This window comes from Rhinolophus sinicus, linkage group LG04, assembly GCF_036562045.2.
Source record: "Rhinolophus sinicus isolate RSC01 linkage group LG04, ASM3656204v1, whole genome shotgun sequence".
Taxonomy (NCBI): domain Eukaryota; kingdom Metazoa; phylum Chordata; class Mammalia; order Chiroptera; family Rhinolophidae; genus Rhinolophus; species Rhinolophus sinicus.
This window is the reverse complement of record NC_133754.1, coordinates 59535159-59553612: the sequence shown is the minus strand read 5'-3', so window position 1 is coordinate 59553612 and position 18454 is coordinate 59535159. Positions and strand designations below refer to the sequence as shown.

Here is an 18454-nt window from a genome sequence, read left to right as displayed (position 1 = left end):
CCAGAGTCAGTTCTCCTTCCATCACCATATATTTGATCCCCTTTACCCTCAGCTACCACCCCCTTCCCCTTTACCCTCTGGTAACCACAAGACTATTGTTTGTGTTTGTGAGTTTTTGTTTCTCATTTGTTTCTCTTGGTCTTTTGTTGTTTTTGGTTCATTTACCACATATCAGTGTAATCATATGGTTCTCTCCTTTTTCTGTCTGACTTATTTCGCTTAGTATCATACTCTCAAGGTCCATCCATGTTGTCACAAATGGTCCTATTTCATCTTTTCTTCCCGCCGAATAGTATTCCATTGTGTATATGTACCCCAACTTCTTTATCCATTCATCTATCGAAGGACATTTTGATTGTTTCCATGTCTTGGCCACCGTAAAAAAAGCTGCAATGAACATTGGACCACACGTGTCTTTATGTATAAATGTTTTCAGATTTTTTTCAATTCAGGAGAGGGATTGCTGGGTCATATGGTAATTCTATTCTTAATTTTTTCAGGAACCTCCACACTGCCTTCCATAGCAGCTGCACCAGTCTGCATTCCCTACATTGTATGAGGGTTCCTTTTTCTCCACAGCCTCTCCAACACTTGTTACTGTTTGCCTTGTTGATGATCGCCATTCTGACTGGGGTGAGGTGATATCTCGTGGTTTTTATTTGCATTTCTCTAACGATTAGCGATGTTGAGCATTTTTTCATATGTCTATTGGCCATCTGTATGTCCTCTTTGGAGAAATGTCTCTTCAGGTCCTGTTCCCATTTTTCAATTGAGTTGTCTGTTTTTTTGTTGTTGAGTTGTATGAATTCCTTGTATATTTTGGATATTAGCCCCCTATTGGGGGACTGAAGATTTTTTTGTTCTATTTCTTTAAAAAATGCCATTGGGATTTTGATGGGGATTGCATTAAATCTGTATATTGCTTTGGGTAATCTGGCCATTTTAACTATGTTGATTCTTCCAATCCATGAGCACGGAATGTTTTTCCATTTCTTTGTGTCTTCAATTTCTTTTAAGAATGTCTTATAGTTTTCAGCATATAGGTCTTTCACATCCTTGGTTAAGTTTATTCCTAGGTATTTTATTCTTTTTGCTGTAATTACAAAATGAATTTTTTAAAATTTCTTTTTCTGAAATTTCATTGTTAGTATATAGGAATGCAATGGAATCTTGTATGTTGATTTTGTAGCTGACAACTTTACTGTATTCGTTGATTGTTTCTAATAGTTTTTTGGTGGAGTCTTTAGGGTTTTCTATATATAGCATCATGTCAGATGCAAAGAGTGACAATTTAACTTCTTCATTCCAAATTTGGATGCCTTTTATTTCTTTCTCTTGCCTGATTGCTCTGGTGAGGACTTCCAACACTATGTTGAAAAGCAGAGGTGATAGGGGACAGCCCTGTCGTGTTCCTGAACATAGAGTAAAGGGCTTCAGTTTTTCACTGTTAATTATGAGATTAGCTGAGGGTTTGTCATATATGGCCTTTATTATGTTAAGATATTTTCCTTCTATGTCTATTTTTTTAAGTGTTTTAATCATAAATGGATGTTATACCTTGTTCAATACTTTTTCTACATCAATTGATATAATCATATGATTTTTGACCTTTATTTTGTTTATGTGATGTATCACATTGATGGACTTGCATATGTTGAACCATCCTTGTGCCCCTGGAATGAAACCCACTTGGTCGTGATGAATAATCTTTTTAATGCATTGTTGCATTCGATTGGCTAGAATTCTGTTTAGGATTTTTGCATCTGTATTCATCAGAGATATTGGTCTGTAGTTCTCTTTTTTTGTGCTGTCCTTACCAGGTTTTGGTATCAGGGTAATGTTGGCCTCATAAAATGAGTTAGGGAGTACTGTCTCTTCTTCAATTGTTTGGAAGAGTTTGAGAAGGACGGGTGTTAGATCCTCTTTGAATGTTTGGTAGTATTCACTAGTGAAGCCATCTGGTCCCGGACTTTTGCTTTTGGCAAAGTTTTGGATGACTGATTCAATTTTGTTACTGGTGATCAGTCTGTTTAGATTTTTCAGTTCTTCATGGTTCAGCCTAGGAAGGCTATATGTTTCTAAGAACTTGTCCATTTCTTCCAGGTTACTAAATTTGGTGGCATATAGTCCTTCAATGATCCTTTGTATTTCTGTAAATCCGTGATAACTTTCCCTTTTTCATTTGTGATTTTGTTTAGTAGTGTCTTCTCTCTTTTTCTCTTAAAGCCTAGCCAAGGGATTGTCAATTTTGTTAATCTTTTCAACGAACCAGCTCTTTGTCACATTAATTTTTGCTATTGTCTTTTTGTTCTCTATTTCATTTAGTTCTGATCTGATTTTTATTATTTTCTTTCTTCTGCTGAACTTGGGTTTCATTTGCTCTCTTTTTCTAGTTCTTTAAGGTGTAACGTGAGGTTATTTATTTGCGATTTTTCTTGTTTCTCGAGATAGGCCTGTAAAGATATAAATTTCCCTCTTAAAACTGCTTTCACTGCATCCCAAAATTTTTGGTAGGATGTATTTTCATTCTCATTTGTTTCTATGTATGTTTTGATCTCTTCTCTAATTTCTTCTTTGACCCCGTCATTCTTTAAAAGTATGTTGTTTAATCTCCATGTATTTGTGTTTTTTCGTGCTTTCTTTTTACAGTTGATATCCAATTTCAAAGCCTTGTGATCAGAGATTATGCTTGGTATGATTTCAATCTTCTTAAATTTGCTGAGGTTAGTTTTATGTCCCACTATATGGTCTATCCTTAAGAATGTTCCATGTACACTAGAAAAAAAATGTATAGTCTGATGTTTTAGGATGAAGTGCTCTATAAATGTCAATTATGTCCATTTCATCTAATGTGTCATTTAGGGCTGCTATTTCATTATTTATTTTCTGTTTGGATGATCTATCCATAGCTGTCAATGATGTATTTAGGTCCCCTAGTATAATTGTGTTTTGGTCAATTTCTCCCTTTAGTTCTGTTAGTAGTTGCTTGGTATATTTCGGTGCTCCCTGATTGGGGGCATAAATATTGATGACTGTTATGTCTTCTTGTTGTATAGTCCCCTTTACCATTATGAAATGTCCATCTTTGTCTCTTGTTACCTTTTTCACCCTGAAGTCTGTTTCATCTGATATCAGTATAGCTACACCTGATTTTCTCTGGATACCATTTGCTTGGAGTGTCAATTTCCACCCTTTCACTTTGAGTCTATGCTTGTCCTTGTAGCTGAGATGTGTCTCTTGGAGACAGCATATGGTTGGGTTTAGTTTTTTGATCCAATCTGCTACTCTGTGTCTTTTATTGGTGAGTTCAGTCCATTTACATTTAGGGTGATTACTGATATGTGAAGATTTCCTGTCATTCTATCTTCAGTTTTCTGGTAAGACTGTGTCTCCATTGTTTCCTTGCCGTTTTGTTGTTGTCTATTATTTCTGTGTGGTGGTATTCTATGATGTTTTTCTTTGTATCTTCTTTTGTTACAGTATATATTTCAGTTCTGGATTTTTTTTGAGTGGCTACCCTTAAGTTTATGTAAAAGAAAGTTTGATATTTAGAGTATTCCATTTTCTTCAGCATGCCTACTTTCTCCATTCCCATATTCCGGTTCAGGCCTTCACTCTCCCCCCTTTTATGTTTTGGTTGCCACAAATTGTCCCTGTTGATGGTGGTCGCATAGCCTCCTTTAGTATTTCTTGTAGTGCAAGTCATGTATTAGAAAATTCCCTCAGTTTCTGTATGTCTGGAAAGGTCTTTATTCCTTCTTCATATCTAAAGGATATCTTTGCTGGGTATATTATTCTTGGCTCATAATTTCTCTCTTTCAATAGTTTGAATATTTGATTCCACTCCCTCCTGGCTTGTAGAGTTTCTGCTGAGAAATCTGATGATAATCTAATGGGCTTTCCTTTGTAGGTTACTGTCTTCTTTTCCCTGGCTGCCATGAGGATTCTTTCTTTGTCATTGATTTTTGACAGCTTCAATACAATGTGTCTTGGGGAAGGCCTGTTGGGGTTGAGGTAATTAGGGGTTCTATTTGCTTCTTGGATTCGAGGATCCAGTTCTTTCCACAAGTTTGGGGAGTTCTCATCGACTATTTGTTTGAATATACTCTCTGCTCCCTTCTCTCTTTCTTCTCAGTTTGGTATGACTATTATTCTTTTATTGCTCTTTCTGATGGAATCAGAAAATTTTTGTAGAATTCTTTCATTTATTTTAAGTCTCAAGTCTCTTTCTTCTTCCATCCATGTCATTTCCAGGTTTCTATCTTCGATGTCACTGATTCTTTACTCCATCTGGTCAACTCTACTACCTAAGCTAGCTATTTCATTAATTTCTTCTATAAAGTTCTTAATCTCCAGAAATTCTATTTGGTTCTTTTTTTAAATTTCAATATCTTTTGTAAAATGTTCATGTTGTTCTTTGATTGTGTTTCTGAGTTCATTATACTGCCTTTCTCTGTTTTCTTGAATCTCATTGAGTTTTTTCAGAACTGCAATCTTGAATTCTCTGTCATTTCCATATCTTTAAGTTGATTTTCTGGAGACTTTTCACTTTCTTTCTGAGCTGTCTTGTTGCCTTGGTTATTCATGGCAATTAATGATTTATTATTTCTCTTCAGAGACATCTACAGGACTGGGTTCTGCAAGAGGTTGATAGGAAGAGGTCTTTCTTTCGTTTCCCAGTATGTGTTTGTAGAGTGTTTTATTTTCTCTCCGGCTGTAGCCATGTTTTTCTCTCTCACACTGTAGTGTTATGTTTTGTTTTCTCTGCACTCTTCCAGCTTCTCACACAATGGGGTATTCCCTGGAAGGCGGACTTCTCCTCTGTTAACAGTTTTCCTGTGTCATAGGGTACCGCATCCCTGTGGGGATGCAGAGAACTTTTAAAGTTCCAAATCTCTTCCTGCACCAGATTCAGAGCTGGTGTTTTTCAGCAGTTCTGTTTACTCCTGCAGGGATCCGCCCAGATAGGTAAGGACAGGAGTGGGGTGAGTTGTGAGAATTAGCCCAGAGCAATTGTAGGGACCACCACCACAGCCAGTTTGCTTCCACAATTCCGTCCTCTTTGCCAGGACTAGTTGGGCTGTGAATCTGTGTCTGTGGACCACAGTTCTCAGAACTGCAAATATTCTGTTCTTTTGATCTGACATTGCTACTGTTCTGTTTCTATCACAGGGCAGGTGGGAGCAGGTGGAGCTCTGGGAGGGTTGAGAGGAGGTGGTTAGTCTCAGTGCCTAAGGCGTCCATTCTCTGCTCGGTAGTGAGGGCTTAAACCACCATTTTCAGCCTTCTTCCCTCGGTCTTTGCTCAGAGGTCTCTGCCGTGAACGTTGGGTTCAGCCGTGTTATATGCTGTCCCCTCAGCCCTGTGGGCCATAAGCGGAGCCCTAGCAGTCCGAGTTCTTCCCTCTCCCTCAGCTGCGGTAGTTCTGGGATGCAGCGAGCTCGAAGCACTGAGCTAGGTCTTCGTCCTGCGCCCGCGCAGCTCCATCTCCTCACTTCTCCCTTCCCTCCTCCCCTGCTTGCACAATTTGCCCACCTTTAGGTGAATTCTTTTTTCCTTTAAAAGTTTTATGGGTTTTGCTTTACATATATGTCTATGATACATTTTAAGTTAATTCTTATGTTTGGTATGAAGTAGGGGTTTAAACTCATTCTTTTGCATGTGAATATACAGTTGTTCAAGCACTTTTGTTGAAAAGACTTGAAGGGTATTTTTGCTCATTAGAGATTTCTAGATGAGCACTTACTTTCTTTTAGCCTTTAAGAGATAACTTTACTTTGTCTTCTGGCATCTATAATTGTTGAGAAATGAGAAGTCTAACTCATTCCTGCTCTTTTAAAGATATTGTGTCTCCTGTGCTTTTGTTCTCTATTTTCTGGCAGTTTTGCTGTGATGTCTTTATGTGTTTTTAATTTTTATTAAATTTATTGGGGAGACATTGGTTAGGAAAATGATATAGGCTTTAAGTGTACAATTCTATAGTACATCATCTATGTATTAAATTGTGTTTACCACCCAAAGTAAAATCTTCCATCACTATATATTTGACTCCCTTTATCCTTAAGATTTTTAGAGCATCTTGAATTTGAGAGTTGACCTCTTTTGAAAATTATTGTTTTTTACCTTCTTAAATATTGTTTCTGTCTATTCATTATCTTATCGTTTTAAAAACTCCCTTTCCTGAGCTAGGCAGATTGTGTGAGGCAGTGATGACACAAATCCAATCAGGCAATAAAGCCAGGGCTGCAGTTCAGTTTTATTCTGTATTTTTCTCATTATCTTGGGTGTGGCCCTTGCAAGCTACTGATAGAGAGACTTGCAAGCCTTTACCTTTTCTTCACTGATAGTCAGCCAGGGAATCTCAGAACAGCTTTCCTAGTCTATGAAGTCTGACATTTAATTTCGCAAACTTGCCACTGTGCGCTCACACTGGCAGCACTGTACAAACAGTTCGGTAAGGTTTCATAACCTTGGTGTGTCAGTGTCTCACAGCTGTGTTAGTGTTGACATATGGTGGTGTCTTGCTGAGTGGCATTCATTATTGTTGCATGTTTTTCTGTGCCATCGCGAGAATGTCTGAGCTTGAATTAGAGCAGTGAAGAAACATTAAATTTCTTGTTAAATTTGGCAAGAGTGGAAGTGAAATCAGGGACATGTTAATTCAAGTTTATGGCGATAATGTCATGAAGAAAACTGCAGTGTACCAATGGATTAAACATTTTTCTGAGGGGAGAGAATGTGTCACTGATGAAGAGAGGTCCGGGCAGCCTGCAACAAGCAGAACTTACGAAAACATTGCAAAAATTCATTGAATCGTGTGTCAAAATCATTGGCTGACTGTGAGAAGCATAGCAGACAAAATAAACATTGATAGAGAAAGAGTTAGGAAAATCTTAACTGAAAATCTTGGCGTGAGAAAGGTGTGTGCAAAAATGGTCCTAAAGGAGCTCTTGCATCACCACAATGCACCAGCTCACACGGCACTATCTATGGGGGAGATTTTAGCCAGTAAACAAATAACTATTGGAACACCCTCCCTACTCACCTGATCTGGCCCCCAATGACTTCTTTCTTTACCCAAAGATAAAGGAAATATTGAAAGGAAGACATTTTGATGACATTCAGGACATCACGGGAAATACGACAACAGCTCTGATGGCGTTTCCAGAAAAAAAGAGTTCCAAAATTGCTTTGAAGAGTGGGCTAGGTGCTGGCTTCAGTGCATAGCTTCCCAAGGTGGCCTTAGTGATATTCAGCAATGAAGTATGTAGCACTTTTTCTAGGATGAGTTCGTGAACTTAATTGTCAGACCTGGTACTAACACAGGCATTTCAAAATGTAGCAAAAGCTTTTAGGAAGTTAAGATTTTCTCGGTAGGATTCCTTCACCATTTGGTCTTTTATCATCTTCAGGGAAATTTATAATCCCTTTTCAATATTTTTCACCTAATTGACCAAGTTCCTGAGCAATTTCAGAGCTCTGGAATGCCTCATTGGATAAAATGGTCTACGGTTTTGACAGCCCCCCCTTCAATTGCAACTGCTAAAAGTTTTTTATTTTATCTTTGTTTTCTAGTAGAATATCTCTATTTTCAGAATTTGAAAATGTTCCCAGGGACGTAAATGGCTGACAGTTGTCCCCTAAGATAAGCAAAGTTTCTCCCTGTGGGACTTTAAAACATTAGCCTGTCTTTGGTTTCACTGTACTCTAATGCCTTTAAAAATATCATCAATGAAGTGTATCTTGATTTTTCTAGTAATTTTCTTATAGTTGGATCTGTCACTACTTGATACACCCTTTCCTTAAATTTAATATTTAATACAGGCTTTACATTTGATGTGATTGCTAAATATTTATATGTAAATAAACTATCTTAGTATTTGTTTTCCTATCGTATATTCTGTTTTACTCTTTCTTAAGGGTTAATCAAATATTGTTATTGCTTTTGTTTTATCCATTTTTATTAGCTTTTAGTTTCACATTATTTTATTGTTCTTCTTATAGTTATCTTAGATTATAAACAAATATTTGACTTATTCCAATTTTTAATTTCTTTCTGTGCTGCATTTTATTGGGATGATAAATTTTGTTTGGTATTTGATTTCTGGTGAAACTTTTATGATTTTTGTTCTAGAGGTTAACATATTTTTAACATATTAATAGCTTAATTTCATACTACTTTTTATCTTTTAAAAATGTATATATATACTTATCTTTTATATTTTAGAAGATATGTATATTAATCAGCAATGACTTTTACTAATTTCTGTGATTATCATTCTTCTTGCTTAATTCTTCTTTCTCCTGGTTTAATCTCTTAGTCTCCTTTATATGGGATATCATTCACAACCAATTCCACAGAGATGAATTTGGAAAGCAAATTATCTGAGTTCAAATGCTTTAGTATACTTACCACATACCCCCCCTTTTTTCCTTTCTTTTTTTTTTTTTTTTTGATGTATTTTTAACATAGGGATGAATTTCTCAATTCGATCTGTCAGCTTAAACAGAAGTTCTACCTTTTTAGTTATTTAACCAATGTGTTCATTTATTTTTCAACTTTAACCAGTATACCTTTCAGTTCATGGTCTTCTTCCAACCCTCTCTATAGATAGATAGATAGATAGATAGATAGATAGATAGATAGATAGATAGATAGATAGATAGATTCATTTATCTATCTTTTAAAAATTTCCTCACAGTGATTACAAGTCACCTGCTATCTCAGGAGAACACTTTTTCATTCTGTAAGTTTCTTTCCTTGTGTTTTTGTATTGCTTGTCTTCAAGTCAATATTCATTCTGATTGTATGTTCATTTTGAGAGTTGATAATTACTTCGCAACTCCTTTTTACACAGAAATTAGAGTACGCATTGCTACTTGTTCCAGTTGAATGATGGTTTGATCCATCTGGCTGTTTCTATAAATTTCCTAAAGATTTCCTCTGTCAATTGCTTTTGATTCCTCTGATATAGACATGAAATACTGTTGCAATTGCTGCTGTTTCCATCTTCTTCAGCAAATTATTCCATATATATTTTGTATTATGGTTTTCCTTATGGTTTTCAACCACAGTGAACAACATTTTTCAATCATTTCCTCATTCCTGGATTTTTCAGGAATCCTCTAGGATTTTTCATGAGTTATCGTTGTAGTTTCCTGGTATGAATGTGTGCATCTATTACTGTGTGTCTGTATGTGTAGTTTAAATTGTATTCATATACCAACTTATATTTATGATCTTTTTCATGTCCATAGGCATATGTATTTATTCTATATTTACTAAAAAAACTGTGGCTATGGAGTGAGAGAAGGAAGTGCAACTTGTGTTCGGTCTGCCTTCTTCCTTCTTAAATGCACATCCTGTAGACTTTGAATCTTTCCCTTTATTATTTTGTGGAAATAATTTAGAATTTTAATCTCAGAGAATTTGTATGATTTTTTTTCCCTTAAAGTATTCCTCTTTCTGTAATCCTTGAAATTTGCATTATTTAAAAAAAATCACAATTACATATCAACATCTATTTGTTTTCGGTTTTCAGAAAAATGCATATATAGGAAATCAAATTAAAATAAATACCTTCACCAAATGTGTCTGTACATTGTTTTGTTCCACTTACACATATTCCATCCAGACAGAGCCATTGATTCATGCTACATGGATAACCATTAAGAACAAAAAAGTCATCTTGACATGATGCAGATGATCCATTGCAATATTCAGGGAGATCACATTCATTGACGGAAACCCTGCAATCTTGTCCTTTTGCCTTATACTGATGGGGTGAGGTAAATGACATTGAATAGAGTGAATGTGAATACATAAATATGTTAAAGAATAACTTTACTTATGTAGGTAATATGAAAATTTTAAGAATACTCTTACCTGACAATTTTCACAGCATTGTCCATCATCACAATTGTAACCGGCTTTTAGTGTACATGAGGCAGCCTCACAGCATTTGTTTTGCTGAGCATCACACTGCTGAAAGGCAAATCGCATGCTCTTAAGGTATCTTTTAACTTTTATTTATGTTGGATATGTATTTTAATGATAACAAAATAGAAAACAGTGTGTATATATATGTGTATCTATATCTATATCTATATCTATATCTATATCTATATCTATATCTATATCTATATCTATATATCTATATCTATATCATCTATGTTGTCTATCCTATAGATAGATGCTTAACTTATATGTTAGCAAACAGAAAAAAATAAACCAACGTATTCATTCATGTATTTAACAGGAATTTATTAGTTACCTACAATGTGCTAGACTACATTTTTTATATCCCTACAGTAGATTTGACTACATTGGTAGTAGGATTATCTGAAGTCCTGGAGTCCACCCAAGCTGACATCAAGAGCTCTGGCTCTTGTAGACAGAGATAGTTAAATATAAGACATGAAATAAAAGTTAAGATCTAACAATTTCATTATAGTAATTACTCATTATAGTAATTACTCAGTTCTTACTCATCCTTGATGAGTCTACTGTATTTTAATAAGTCTGTAACTTTACGAGTTATTCAAAGTTTACTTTACTTTTAATTCTCTAAAGATGAAGAGCTAGAAAATGATGTTTCTTAACATGATTGAAATTATCACCTTTATATCACTCATCCATATTTTATGATTCCTTGTTTTATGTTATAATTCATTTATGGCCATTGGTTCTGTTTTTTAAAATTCTATTATTAGGCTTAATAAAAGCAACAGATAAGAAAGGAGAAGGCTGGAAACATGATGAATTCATGCATATGTGCACACACACACACACATACACTTTTTAAATTCCCAGGGATTTGAAACAGGGTTGATTGGGCCAAAAATTTCAATAAGCTACACAAAAATCAATCAAAAATTTCCATAGTCTTAATATGAGTTATAGCATGCATGCACTTACTAGGGCACACGAAATTTGCAGTATTTTCCAGCACTATTCTGCCTAATCTATGTCATTGCTATTGCTGTCTATATGGCATTCCAGAGGGTTAAGTTATATAACAGTGATTTGGGACTCAATTATATGATATTTGCTAGAGCTAAGATACACTACCATCAATTTTTATTAGAAATTTTCAAGGTATTTCCATTCAGACCCAAACAAACAAAAACATGTGGGTGCTGGGTAATAATTTCTTATAATAAAAGCACATCACCCAACTATGTATAAAAATACACACTTTTCATGTTGGGGAGGGAACACAAGAATGACCTTAGCTACTGCTACGGGGAATGCTGAACTCCATTCATGTCATCTTGATTCTTTCAGGTCCATACCACTCACTCTGAGTCTCACAATCTCTCGCTCCCTCATTGCATTCCTTTTTCTCTACTCTTCCCACCTCCCTCTGATCCAGCAGCTTGTTCTAAGTTTCTGTGGGTTCAAAAACTGGCTTTTATGGATTATGTATTTCCAAATCTTTTTTACTTAAATATTGACCTGGATTAAACTACTCAAAGCCAGAAATGTGCCTCTTATATTTTCTTAATCAACTATAAAAGTTTATATCTATCTTTTTGAATGGCAGAGGATTTTAGGTTAACAAGAAATAATAGGGAAGACTCACAAGGGCAAGTTTAAACTTAGGTCAATTTAGCTATAGGATTAATAACTTTGAAAATCACTTGTATGGATAATCTACAAACCACTGAATCTACAAACCAATGAATACCAGTATATAAATGCACTCACTAGTTTATTATAATCCCTATATGTCTTCTTAAATTCATTGTAAAGAAGTGAGTTTGATAAATGATGGAAAATGGCAGGGTACCACTACAAAAATTAATAATTTTATTAATTTATATGCTTCCCAATGAGTACCAACCTCCTGAGTCCCACAGTCACATTGTTCTCCTTGTTCCACTTTTCCATTACCACAAACTGCAGCTTTATATGATGGATCTAAACGTGGCTGGTTTTGAAGACATTGGGATTGTGGCTTTGAAATAAAACGTGCAAAATCTTCCATACTGCAGTTACTAAAGATCTTCACACCACTGGAATGACTAAAAACACATCAAACATCAAATTTTTATGTAAACCTTGCTTCCATAAACTACTAGCCTTGGAATAAAACTATTTAATAGCATTCCACAACAGACAAAAGGCTCAATTTAGTTAATGTCAAACTTTCACTATCTGTGCATAAGTCAACAGTGCAAGCATTTAAATATTTTCAATAGGAATAAATAATCAATAAAATTGTATTGATTCTTATAGTACAATTATTTGTGACATTGATTTCTTTTGTAGCGCCTACCTCACAGAGTGGTCCATCTCTGTTTTATTTGTTGCTTTCTTTTCCGTTCATGGCTTCTAAATATTATAATGTCCTTGTACTGATAAAAGAGATTAGGCTTTTCCCTTTTTTATATTTACTCATAGGTAATCTTATTCCATTATAGGTTTTAATAACACCAATACCTGACAGCTCAGATATTGGTTTTTCTAACTCAAACTTATCACCTAAACTCCAGAGTCCAATATCCAATTCTTTACTCAGTGTTTACACAAACAGAGAGAACATTTTAAAGCACAAATTTAGCGTACTACCACCCTTACTACTCCTTATTCCCTTAGTGACATTTATTTTTCTTCAAAATATTTATCAGTAACTGGAATATTATTTATTGATAGATTGACTGAACATCTTGTCCTACTAGTTTTTTAGCTCTAGGAGAAAAGGTATTCTGACTGTTTTGTTCACTAACACAGAGTTAAGAGTTCAATGACTGTTTTTTAAAAGGGAATGAATGCATAGTTAAAACTATCTCTTATATAGTAGATTCTTTGGTTGCTGCTTCATTATAATTTTTATTATTCTGAATAGTATTATTCTGAATAGTAATAATAGTATTATTCTGAATAGTGTTGGTCTGAATAGGTAAAAATTATAATGATGAAGGTCTATAATTTGATGGCAGATAAAGCTAATGTGAAGTTATTATATATTTTAAATCCATAGACTTAAATCCTACTCACTCAGATTATTACAGAAAAAAATGTTATTCATATGAGGACTATGAACAAATTAAGGAGTTTTGAATAAACTACCAATTTTGGTATTTTTTTGTTGTCACATCCTGGTTGAACATACCCTTCAGTTATAGTAACCATATCTAATGGATTTATTATTACACTGCCAGCAATTTAAATGATTTCTATCTCAATGCCAAAAACCAAAAGGGGAAAATGTGTAGAACTTTAATATTACGGAGAACCAGGCAATGGAAGATATGGTTGCTCTGTGGAACTGGCCCATAGAGGATACACTTTCTGGTAATGAAATTAATGTTACCATTAAAAAGAAAATATTAATCATAATTATATCTAATTGGAGAATTTATTTGCAGCGTGAATCTTTGCACAGATTTGCTGGCTATTCCCATTTCCCTTTCTCTCATCTTTTCTTGATAATAGAGTCTCTGATTTTCAGTTCAATACATAACTTCCTTGTATACTGACTACATTTTTTTTTTAGCTTTTTGTAAAGTTAGGAATGGGCATATATATAGGTTAGATAATTGGCTAAAAATAAAGCCATCAATTTAAGTTCTAGGAAATAATGTTGAGAGCTATGCTTTTATATCCCCCTTTATCTACTGATAACTATAAATTTGGTTAATTCTTGTAGTTAAAGCTTCCATTATGAGCTATGACGTGATCTTGGGAATGGAAGCCACTTGTAGAAATCAATGTGAAATTATACTGTGAAACGCCAAACAAGTAATATAATGCTAGTTTTCCAAAGTGAAAAGAAACTTTTCTTTGTTTTAAGCCATTATTACTTTCAGTTTTCTGTAATTCCCAGCCAAATATAAGTAAAATTCTGTCTCAATAAATACAGGTCTCAGTCAGAATATTACTGTTTTAGTCACATTTCAAACACGTATTTCCTCACTATAACATTGCAGAGCATTGACCATAGAATACAATGTTCTCATTACAATGAGATAGAGAATAATAGAATGGAGCATCTTTTCTTAATCCATAAGCAAAACACATCTCCCATATTCTGAATTTTTAGAAGAAGCAATACTATTAGAAATAAAATGAATAAAATCTGTCTTCAAATATAATTTTAAAGAAATTATAAGAGGCATCTGAGTAACTAACTGAAAACAGAATAATAACACCTCAACACATACTTTTACTATGAAGTATGTATAGCATGGAGAGAATCAAGAAAAAATGGAAAACAAGAGAGATTTAAAAATTCTATTATTAAATAAGTCTCAATAAACTTTAAAATTATATAAATGTCTAATCACTATGTTGTACACCTGAAACTCATATAAAATAATATTGTATGTCAGTGGTATTTGAAACATAAAAAATAAAAAGTGAGGCATTTCAATTAAAAAAAAAAAGGAAAAGAAAGATACTTTTTTCTAAATAACTGACTAGTCTTAATTCTATAAGAATAATGATAATAATAGCAAACAAATTCACTATGTCGTTAAGGCATGATAAGGATACTGCAAAAGACCTTCCCTAATGACAAAGAGAAAGCTGAAAAACAGCATCTATGAAATCAATAGATGGCAAGACCTCAGACTGAGCCAGGGTAGAATGAAGGAGATTCATGCAGACAAGGCCATACTAATAAATCATTCTTGTATAATGATCACAAGCCTGTATTTCACTTATCTAATAAGGCCTTAAGTTATAGAATTATGCAAGTACACATAGTGATAAATGTAAGGTTAGATCACATATGACAAAGCAAGTGTGGTCTTAGATTAGGAGATATTGAGATAGATATGCAGCATGGAAATTGGATAATATATTTTGATCTGGGCATCATTGGTCACAGATTATATTCTATCATTATTAATTATTTTCACAGTTTAAACTTTCTTTAAATATACCAAACTTATTTATATATAAACTGTATATGTAAAGCATATAAAAGTAAAGCATCTTACATTGCTTCTGGGTTCATTATGCAGACAGACGATGGGCACTGGCATTTGTTAATATCATCATAAGTTATTCCCATACTAAGGCTCAGTAATTGAGCTATAATAACTGCAAGTGATTCCAGACTTATGGTTCTGGGATGCTGGGGAAAAAAATTACATGTACATATTCACTGTTTAGGAGATAACGCACTTACTGAGAGAATAATGTAATTATTAAAAATCATCACGCAATAAAATGGAACAGAGGCTTCTAATATATTAGCCACAGAACTGCCATCCATGTTGGCCTAATATGTTATTATCAATATAAGAAATATATGAATATTGAAATCTGAAATTTTACCAAAATCTAAATGTATGTATGGTTCACTTGGTGGCATCAGAAAAAGAAAAAAAATTTCCCCAATAACTTAGTTATACAAAACAGTAATTATAGCCATATTTGTTCTCACAAAATAAAATTTTTAAAGATACACATATATAGTATTAAATTATTAACAGGTTGTGTTGAATTATAATTTGATTATTTAGAGATGATATTTTATATAAATGTTCCATTCTTTTTTTAAAAAAATCACAAATTAACTCATTGAATTAATTTATATTTTGGTAATAACGACTGATCATTAGAATGCCAACTTTCCACAGTTGTTTAAACTTTATTTTCAAAATTAAAATGCCTTTATCATTTTCTTTTTGTAAAAGTAAGATGCTTATTATAGCACATTTTGACCATACTAACATATGCAGTTTAAGAAAAATCCACAAATCACAGTACCTCCTCAAATATATATAATAACATTTTAATGAGTATACTTTAAGATAGGTTTGTAGGAATATATTTTGGTATCTTTATCTTCTGTTTGCTTCTCCAAATCAACGTTCCATCATTTTCTACTCTGCTCTCTAGCCCAGGACGACAAATGGACTATGTCAAAGGGTTCCTGTGCCCTCTGCTTTACTTTGATTGGGTCTAATGGGGAGGAGAGGGTGAGAAAAGTGCAAGGTATTTATTACCAGGGCATCTATGATAGCCTGAACCCTTGAGTGGAGGTCTCTTCCTTCTGTCTGTGACCCTAATAGAATGTCCTTTCCTTCAAGCCTGGGTGACAAATTAAATATCTTTATTACTAGCCCTGAGATACTGAAAAGTCCCTACTTCTGTCATGCACATTGATAAAATGTCCCTTTCTCAAATTACCACAGTTGAAAGTACCATCCATTTTCAGAGAGAATAAGGGAGAGGAAAAGAAGAATAAGAAGACAAAGAGGAGGTGGAAGAGGAGGAAGAGGAGGAGAAAGGAGGGAAGGGAGAAGATGGGGGAGAGTGGGAGGGGAAAGGGAGGAAAGAATGTTGGATTCTGTGGAATAGAAAATGAAGGATTCTGATAAATTTCAATAATGTAAATAATAAGATATCATACATAATATAATAAATGATAAGACATTATGTTATTAGAGTAATTATTTTAGATTTTCTTGTTTCCAGGATATTGTAGAAAAGTCCTGGCAACCATTCAATCAATGTAGCTTTATAATTGTTTCTCTGTCTCCCCTGTTCCCTGTTACCTATTATAACTCAGTAAGATGGAAATAACAACATCCAAAGTTTCACTTTAGTTATTTTTATAAAAACAGTCATCAGCACTCCCCTGTGCAATTGTTCCTTTATTCTCGATCTTCTTACTAGTGTGCATATATTCTAGTCTTTCCTTTCATTGTATGATAGGATCAAAGATATGATTTTGTATTTGAGATGACATCTCACAGTTCTGGAGATTAAAAGTGCAAGATCTTCATTTGTTGGTCTTGTTCTTTTGTTGTTTTCAGTTTGATATACCACACATCAGTGCAATGAAGAAACAAAAACTCATAGACACAGACAATAGTTTAGTGGTTAACAGAGAGTATGAGGGAAGGAGGGGATAGATGAGGGTAAAGGGAGCCAAATATATAGTGATGGAAAGAACGACTCTGGGTGGTGAACACACAATGTGATATATAGAGGATATATTATAGACCTGTATACCTGAAACCTATGTAACTTTACTAACAATTGTCACCCAGTAAACTTTAATTTAAAAAAAGAAGTGCAAGGTCAAGGTGACAGCAGGGTAGGTATCTGGTGAGTTTTCTCTTCCTGGCTTGTAGAAGGCTGCCTTTTCAGTGTCCTCACATAGCCTTCTTCAGTGTATGCACAGATAGATATCTCTGTTGTCTTTTCCTCTTTTCATAAGGACACCCATCCTATTGTGTTAGAGGCCCACTCTTATAACCTCTTTTTGGTCAACATACAGTTTTTGAGATCCATCAATGTTGACTGTAATTTTTTTTTTTCATTGCTAACAATATGTGAATATACCACACGTAAACCATTTCAGGGATAGGAGGACTCAGTATTGTTAAGACTTCAATGTCTTTCAAATTGGCCTAAAGATGAAATTCAAAACCAATCAAAATCCAAGCAATTTTTGTTGAAGTTGACAAGCTGATTTTAAAATGGTAATGCAGAATACTTAGAATACCTAAATCAGTCTGAAGAAATAGAAATAGGATTTATACTACCATTTTTGATGATTTATTATAAAACTATAGTTATTAAGACAATGTGTTGGTGGTGAAAAGACAGACTATACCAATGATCATAAAAGACTCCAGAAAGAGAGTAGAAATATGATGTCCTGATTAATATAATAAAGGCACCAACTGGGGACTATGTAGGAAGAGTGGTGCGTGTTTAATATCAGAATGCAGAGCTTCAACTGTTGACTTCAACATCTCACTACTGGGCATATCGACAGCTGCTGATTTTTCCAGTGAAAGGTCAGGCAACGATTATCCCAATGAAATGTGGAGAATAAGAAAGAAGATTAGGACGCTCTTCTCTGTTCACTCCTCTCTCTACAGAGACCACTGCCCTTTACCATGAGCCACATACTTTTCAGTAAATGATGGCATTTACTTCTTCTTAGTAGCTAGCCTGGATTTAGAGAGAACGAGTTCTGCTTTTCTTTTTGTTAATCCTGCTTCATGTGAGAGTCTTATGATTTTTCCATATTGTAGCTGACTGGGTAAATCAGCCAAATTCCAGCTTTTCAGACTAGGCAATGACTTTCTTATAAATAAATATAAGCCACATTTTCCAAACTGTGATGTATGAATTTTAAAGTTGAAATTTGTGTCTCTATTTGATTGATTCATCTTTTTATATCTTCACTTAGCTTCATTTAACTTGTTCCCTGAACTAAGATTATTATGCATTGCCTCCCTCAAATTCCAGCAGACATTGTACACACACACACACACACACACACACACACACACACACACACACAAAGTCAAGCTCTATATGTCAGAAAAACCATAGCATTATGAAAGAGGAGCAAAATCATACCAATTTTAAGTACACCAAAATTTTCTACTAAGATAAATAATGCCAATTAGGGCATTTGATTCTATTATTCTTCACCTGTGCCCCATGAAACAATTTAAAAGAATTGATAGTTTC

The 18454-nt window shown here is 34.2% G+C and overlaps 1 protein-coding gene across 1 annotated transcript in view; it reads right to left on the bottom strand.

Moving 5' to 3' along the window:
* The window catches only part of ADAM2 (ADAM metallopeptidase domain 2), a 94729-nt gene that overhangs the window by 34626 nt on the left and 41649 nt on the right, over nt 1-18454 (bottom strand). Inside the window, exons 11-14 of the mRNA XM_019742046.2 lie at nt 14950-15086; nt 11847-12027; nt 9887-9985; nt 9581-9776 (exon numbers count right to left, since the gene is read on the bottom strand). Of these exons, the coding sequence (XP_019597605.2) occupies nt 9581-9776; nt 9887-9985; nt 11847-12027; nt 14950-15086 (613 nt within the window). The remainder of the gene's footprint in view (nt 1-9580; nt 9777-9886; nt 9986-11846; nt 12028-14949; nt 15087-18454) is intronic.